This window comes from Schistocerca gregaria, chromosome 4 (assembly GCF_023897955.1).
Source record: "Schistocerca gregaria isolate iqSchGreg1 chromosome 4, iqSchGreg1.2, whole genome shotgun sequence".
Taxonomy (NCBI): Eukaryota; Metazoa; Arthropoda; class Insecta; order Orthoptera; family Acrididae; genus Schistocerca; species Schistocerca gregaria.
Window position 1 is genome coordinate 645,277,856 of NC_064923.1, and position 7,408 is coordinate 645,285,263.

At 36.2% G+C, this 7,408-nt stretch overlaps 1 protein-coding gene across 1 annotated transcript; it reads left to right on the forward strand.

Moving 5' to 3' along the window:
* The first annotated feature begins 2,241 nt into the window (after positions 1–2,241).
* On the forward strand, positions 2,242–6,043 carry LOC126365836 (40S ribosomal protein S23). Its single transcript, XM_050008469.1, has 4 exons — positions 2,242–2,349; positions 2,552–2,711; positions 4,886–5,070; positions 5,922–6,043. The coding sequence occupies exons 1-4, from the start codon at positions 2,346–2,348 to the stop codon at positions 6,002–6,004; spliced, it is 432 nt and encodes a 143-aa protein (XP_049864426.1). The 5' UTR covers positions 2,242–2,345; the 3' UTR covers positions 6,005–6,043.
* Positions 6,044–7,408: the final 1,365 nt, after the last annotated feature.

Below are 7,408 nucleotides of genomic sequence, written 5' to 3' on the forward strand. Positions count from 1 at the left end.
ACATATTTCACTGTATAATGTCTTTATGCAACTGTATATGTCTTTATGCAACTAGACTTCATGTATTCTGACTTTATATGTTGAGCAATTCATTGTATTATGATGAAAAATCCTATATCATTGTGATGCAATCTCTAGAGAATGGCTTGTTGCTTACATAACTGAATGCTCGTAAATTTGGGAGCGTTTGCATTCAGATGAAACTTAGTGATTCATAAATTATCAGCACCTCAAAAGAAATGCTTCACTAAACTACCATTGCTATTATTTCTTGAAATAAAACATAGTGAACAGCTATTGTACCACAGTTATTGGAACCTATATTTCTTCTTTGATTTTATCTTCATAAGTAATGAACTCCTGTAAAAACAGTTAAAGAACACTCATTTTATTTTACTCATCAATTAATTATTTTGCTACATAGAAATTCTTGAAGTTTTTTACTTTCTCTGTATCTTTGTGTCCCTTTGTTTTTCGTCATTTGGGCATGTAAAGCTCCCACGTGCCTTACACTGTTCTGTTCTTTACATACAGAACATTTTTTGATCTGAGATGACCCAATATGAAATCTAATATGAGTGTTAATGTGCAAAGTATGCACATTTTAGTGTTTTGATAGACCTCTGTGGACAGATTATCAGATATGCTATCAAAACCACATGAGAATTTGGTTTTTGTTTTATAATACTGCAGATCTCACCTAGTGAGACTGGATCAAGCAAATATACCTTGTAACAAGGCGAGGTCTGATCGAGGGGGGAGGGGGGGGGGCTTGCTGTACCAATTTGGGTAGTGTGTTGCAGTGACAGTCATTCAATGCTTCACATGTTTCTTTAGGTTAAATATGACACTATCTACATTCTTAGTGTTATTGAGTGACATTCGATGTTCTTCTTAAGTGTCATTTGTAACGGTCCACATGGCTACATTCATTGCTAGAGTAGAATATGAATAGTCAGTTGCAGTTTATTGCCTTTGCAGAGAAACTTGTTAATTGCTTTACAGTTTGAAATAACCATGAGATAACTTGATTGTAGTCCTTCCACTTCTTTCCCATTAACTAGCACACTAGCATTGTCACCAAACTGAATCATGCTCTTACAGAATTTGTTGTAGTGATCAATATACAATAGAAATAGAAGAGGTCATTCTGCTGAGCCTTATGCCACTCCATATTTAAAGGCTTCGTGGGATGAATAATATAAAATTGTTGAAACTGTGGTTACATACTTCATCAATTGGTTTCATCTGCTTACTCCTGATTTCATTCTGTTGTTGAATGTTCCTTTAATTCTCATGATAGATTTCTTGATGTTGTCAGGCTTAAGCAATAGTTTAGCATATCTATAATATCAAAAACGTTAGACAGATGTAAACATATTCCGTTGATGTTCCATGTAGTTTTTGAATCATTTTACTTAAAAGTTTAAACATTGCTGTATCAGTTGATCAGCCCTTCCTGAAACCATGTTGTACTATAGATAGTAATCTGAACTTTACGAGGATATCTCCAAAAATCTTTTCTACGATATTTCAGAATATAGATAGTAGAGCACTGGGCCTGAAATTAGCCACTTTGTTCTTTTTAGTTTTCTTGATTTGTCCAGTTTGAAAAGAACCGTTAAAAGGATGAGATAATGGTGCAGCAATGAGATGACAACATTTTTTAACTTTGTAAACTCAACATAGTAATTTGAGTGGACTTTCCCCCAGTGCAGATACTTTTATTTTATCTACAGTGCCATGAAAGATTATGGCAAAAGACAGCATCGAGTCAGTAATGATTTTAGTGAAGTCTGCAATGATTTTTTTAAAAATTTAAGTTTCTTTGTTGGTCGTAGTATCAATGTCTCTTATATTCTTTATTAAAGAATAATAAGCAACCACTTTCTTATCTCGATTGCTGTCATCCTTGGTCCTAACTTTCCACAATGATGCTTGACTCCCATTATTTCAACAAACTCAGTAATGGGCACCTTGAAGCACTGGCGCGAATCAACCATTTTAGATTTCACTGTGTACGCAAGAATAAGGAAAACTATACTATACCATAATTGACTCAAACGCGTTTTGTGCACCATTCTTGCGGCAGTCTTTTGTCCACACTCCACGATTTGTCTGTGCACTTATGGAGAATTTTGCTCAACTTTCCTAATTTCACGTTTGTACTCAACGTATTTGTGTGCGATGTGCACTGACTTTGTGCATGGAATGTTGTTAACTCTTTGGTGTAGCAGTACTCTACCAAAGATCTTAGGAGGTCCAAGTAGCGTTTTGCACTCTCTTTGATTTTCTATCTTTCAGTTCCTTGCCTCCGGAGTTGTGGGTCTGTTCTAGTTGAGAGAATGGGTATGTATTGTATATGTTTTATTTTTATATTGTTTTACAGCGAAAACGTATTTTATTTCAGTTGTGATCGACGTGGAAAATATTTTCTTGCTTGATTATAGGAAAACAGATGTAATTGTTGCACTGATTCAACCACGTGGCTGTATTCGTCGGAGTTGTTTGTTTCTGATTTCGTGTATATAATTTAACATTTATTGTGCAGGTAAACCTCGGGGTCTTCGTACTGCTCGCAAGCATGTAAATCACAGGCGAGAACAGAGGTGGGCAGATAACGATTATAAGAAAGCTCATCTTGGTACTAGATGGAAGGCCAACCCATTTGGTGGTGCGTCCCACGCGAAAGGAATTGTGTTGGAAAAAGTGTAAGTACAAGTGATGTTTATTTCAGTAAAATAGTTTACCGTATTTATCTCTTCTTGTTCCCGTAAATGATGGCTTGTTCTCACTTTGAGAAATAGCTACCGTGGATTGGAGAAACTGCTGAATGCACGAGAAGTGTCCGATATATATGAACATGGTGATCTGTAGCTTATTTTCGGTATGATATGCGAAAACTGCCATTCATGATTTTTGTGCGATTTATTTTTGTTGATTGTAATCTTAAAATCCATGTGAGCATATGTTGTAGGTGCTGGATGGCCCCATCAGCTCGGCATTTGAAGTTGATAGTCTTGTGAGAGAACGTTGAGCACTGTGTAAAACATTTGCCGCACAGAGGGATTATGTTGGCATGCCACAATGTATACTTAAATTCTGCCCACAGTGCCCTGATGTGGAATCTCAAGGATTGCATGTATGTTAAGTGTATTTAACACGGACAGGGTGATTGTGAGATAAGAGGAAAGTTTGTCTAGTTAAGTGACAACAACCAGTAAATGTTTGCAGCTCAAACTAGCATTTTGATTGACTTGAGCAGCAGATCTTTGCATTGCTGGCTACTTTCCTCTTCCCTATGCATAGTGCTTTCCTTGCAATACTGGCAAAAGTAAGCACAGTGAGGATGGTAGTGTGGCCGCATGATGCCAAACTGCCTACCATTCTACTTTTAAATGTCAGTTATTTAATTTTAAGTACAGGATCCATTATTGGAAACAAGCTGACCATCTCCACCAAAACCCATGACTTCAGGGATTGTCCAGCATCACTCTCTAGTTCAAAAATCTTTTCGCACTTTGTGTTTAGAAATATTTGTAATTTTTGTCTTGAATTAGTTTCTTATTGATTTGATATGTCAGTGAACTTTCATATGGCAGTAAAGTTTTCCAGCCCACAAACGTCTTCATGCTACATGGGGCAAGATCCCAAATACAGAGTATTGAAGGATCTTGAAATTATTTCCTCTGGCGTGAACCATTTCGACTGACAACCTGTTGGTATATTAAGACAGTGGGAGTACATTAATCACACAGGGCATTATTGGCTGATTTCAGATTGCACCAATCTCAGCAAGTAAAAGTATTTCTGCATTTAATTTGTTAGAAAACTGCACTCATGGAGTGTACAGAGTTTTCTGTTGTGTGGTGTTATTGGTAACACTTGTCTTGTCGAATGAAGGTAAATGAACATTAATCATGAATCAATTGGATGTGGTTAGCTGATCATATTGCTTATTCGTAATTTACTGTGATTAGCAAGTCAGTAGTTTCTCATTCACGGCGATTTAAGCAGAACTATTGAGTCTTAACCAAACTACAGCCTTTCGAATTGTGACTTGACTTGGGAGGGAAAAATCAGGTATTTGTGGTAATCAAGATTATAAGATGGAGTGATTCTCATTAGTTACTATATCATATCACCTGAAAACAATAACAAACTGCCTGGAGCAGAACACAAGACAAGTTGAGGTACACCTCATATGTTCTTGGGCTAAATTGTCATAAAGATTTCAGTTAATCACACACATTTTAACAATGAACGTCTCACACTAGTACAATTGCATTAAACAATTTTGGCAGTGACTAGTGGTCGAAGTCATTCAACTTCCTTTGATTTTGTAACTTTGGTTGTTTCTTATGCAAATGGCATTTACTAATGTGTGTACATTAATTTGTATGCCAATTAAATCAGGCATATGCTTTACCTGTTTACCATACTGGTGATTTACTAATATTAGGTGCTTGATATCCCAGTAAGGCTTTAAAACTTTTTAATGATTGCTCTCATTATCCTCACTAATAGACTGTTGGCTATAATTCAAGTTAACAAGACAATAAAATGACAGGTCTAATTATTACTGACACAGAAACATAACCAATAGACAACACATAAGCTGGCTTCACTTAAATGTTCAATTTACCATACTCAGCCAAATGTCGTCTGTCTTCCACATGTACCACTTGTGAAGCACGACTCATTTTTTAACTTAGTGGAATATCACAGAGTACTGTGCACCAGAGACTTCAATAAATGTATGTTAGCTCTTCCACCAATATGTTGGAACTCGAGATGTTGCATCTTGCCTTGTGGGAATTGCAAACTTGCTATCCTTAAAATTTTTCTGTTTTTGCAAATTTTTATGGAATTATTTTTTTTATAGTGGTGTGGAAGCTAAGCAGCCCAACTCTGCCATTCGAAAGTGTGTAAGAGTACAACTTATTAAGAATGGAAAGAAGATAACAGCATTTGTTCCTCGAGATGGTTGCTTGAACTACATTGAGGAGAACGATGAAGTGTTGGTAGCTGGTTTTGGCCGTAAAGGTCATGCTGTTGGTGACATTCCTGGTAAGTTGGAGTTAACCATTTGTTGGTCTTAAATTCTTGTCTGAAAAGTCTGAAAGTTTCCACTTAACTGCAAGGGGCCATTAGATAAGCCAGATGGGAAAGAATAAACTGTTTAATTAAAAATAATTACATTAACTGTTAATTTTTCCCACTCTGTGGGCCCACACATATTTTGCCAAGGTTGTTTAGAGTTCCCTACATAAGTTTGCTGGTAAACCCTTGCACGTCCTCCATACAAATCTGATCTCTGCCCTTGCGATATTCATATTTTTGGAGCTGTTTTGGAAGATATGTGCCCTTTGATTTGCATTGGACTAAAAGGTGCACACAGAGTGCAGTCATGAGTCCTTGGGCAACTGCAAACATGTTCTATGAAGTCGGCGATCATCTTGTCTCAGTGGGATAAATGTGTTAACAGTTAAGGTGATCACTTTTGAAAGTATGAACAGTTTAAAAAGTCAAGTCTGGATTAGGTATTTTGTGTTTCGTAAATTTATTAAAAGTACATAACTTCCATTCACCTATTTTGACAATATCATGACAAATGATCATGGTAGTGAATTTTCTATTAAGATGTTTTATAATATACTTTTTGACATGTTCCCCACCCACAAGAATCGTCTCACTTTTGGGTTTAAATGAAAACTGAATCTACAGGAAATTTCTTAGGTGCAAATTCTGATATTGATTTCCTTCATTTTTATTCAAAAAATACTGCGTAGCTTTGAATAGACCACTTGGCTCTGCTGATAAAAATAAAGTTGGCAAGGTGGTACACTTTTAGTGTATTTCTGTATGTACTTAATTATGTCATAAATTTAAAAATGATGTATTGTTTTCTTTTATTACAGGTGTTCGATTCAAGGTTGTGAAAGTTGCCAATGTGTCACTTCTGGCCTTGTATAAAGAAAAGAAAGAAAGACCTAGATCATAGATTGTAATGTTATCCAATAAAATGAATTTCTAAAACGTTTATGGTTTCATCCAGAACATTAATGTAGTTATGTCCTATCTTTCCCTCCATTTCAGCTGTTTTGTTTTAGAAATACCTGTCCACATATAGAGGGGAGCACATGTCTGGTTATTAGGTGCCTTTTATACACTGATACTTGAATCTGCAGCAAGACGCAGACATATTACAAATTTTAGCTGTTGACAGAAGTTTTCTCAAATTCTGGTTTAGGCACTGAATCTCCCCCTTTGAGAAAAAAAAAACTTTAATTTGTATCTCTTGGTGGTACAGTGGAACATTAGTTCAGTTCTAACGCAGTACAAAACTTCCTGGCAGATTAAAACTGTGTGCCGGACCGAGACTCGAACTCAGGACGTTTGACTTTTGCGGGCAAGTACTGTACATCTGAGCTACCCAAGCATGACTCACGACCTGTCCTCATATCTTCAGTTCTGCCAGTACCCCATCTCCTACCTTCCAAACTTGAAGTTTAGGACAGGTCTTGATTCGAGCTTGGGTAACTGAGTTGGTAGAGCACTTGCCTGTGAAAGGCAAAGGTCCTGAGTCTTGGTCCGGCACAGTTTCAATCTGCCAGGAAGTTTCATATGAGTGCACACTCTGTTGCAGAATGAAAAATCTCATTCAGTTCTAACACGTTTTGTAATTGATTTATTCAGAGAAATAATTAGTTCCATTGCAATTTGGATACTACATACACTGTGGTTTTAACAATGTTGATAGATTTTGTGAAAAGACTAACATTTCAGGAAAGCTAGGGTGTGTTGTCCAATAAAATCATTACAATATGCTGTGTATGTATATATATGATGGAAGGTAGGGCCAATACTGCATTTAACTATGCTTTGTGTCAGTTAAACACTGATGTATTGACAGACAAATAGTGTTCAAGTTTTTGTATTTTTCTCCTTATTTCTGAAACAAGTCGTATTTCTTCAAGATTTGACACAAATATAACTTCATACCTGCTCCAAATAATATGAAGCATTCTAGGACCCTCTTTGTAGCCTGATCAGCTGCGTAATTGCAAAAAAAGCTGTCTGATACCAAATTGTTAAGTTACTGTCAGTAAGATGGGTTGCGTTGCTGTAATGTGCCTTATACAGTAATAAGTTGTTCTTTGTAGATTTCTTTGTACCTCATTGTTTGAAACATACTTTGCCTTTACCTGCAATTGTTGGAACTGGAAAATTTAGCATCAATTTTTGGTGATGTACACATCTAATTTTTTTGTAGGTAATTAGATGTACATATTTAATACCTTGTACTATGTGCCAGAAATTGACTAAAAGAAAGTGGTGATTAGCAAGCATTTTGACTGGACTGTTGGCGTTTGCAGTAAATTCAACAGTTTTTCAAAATGATGTT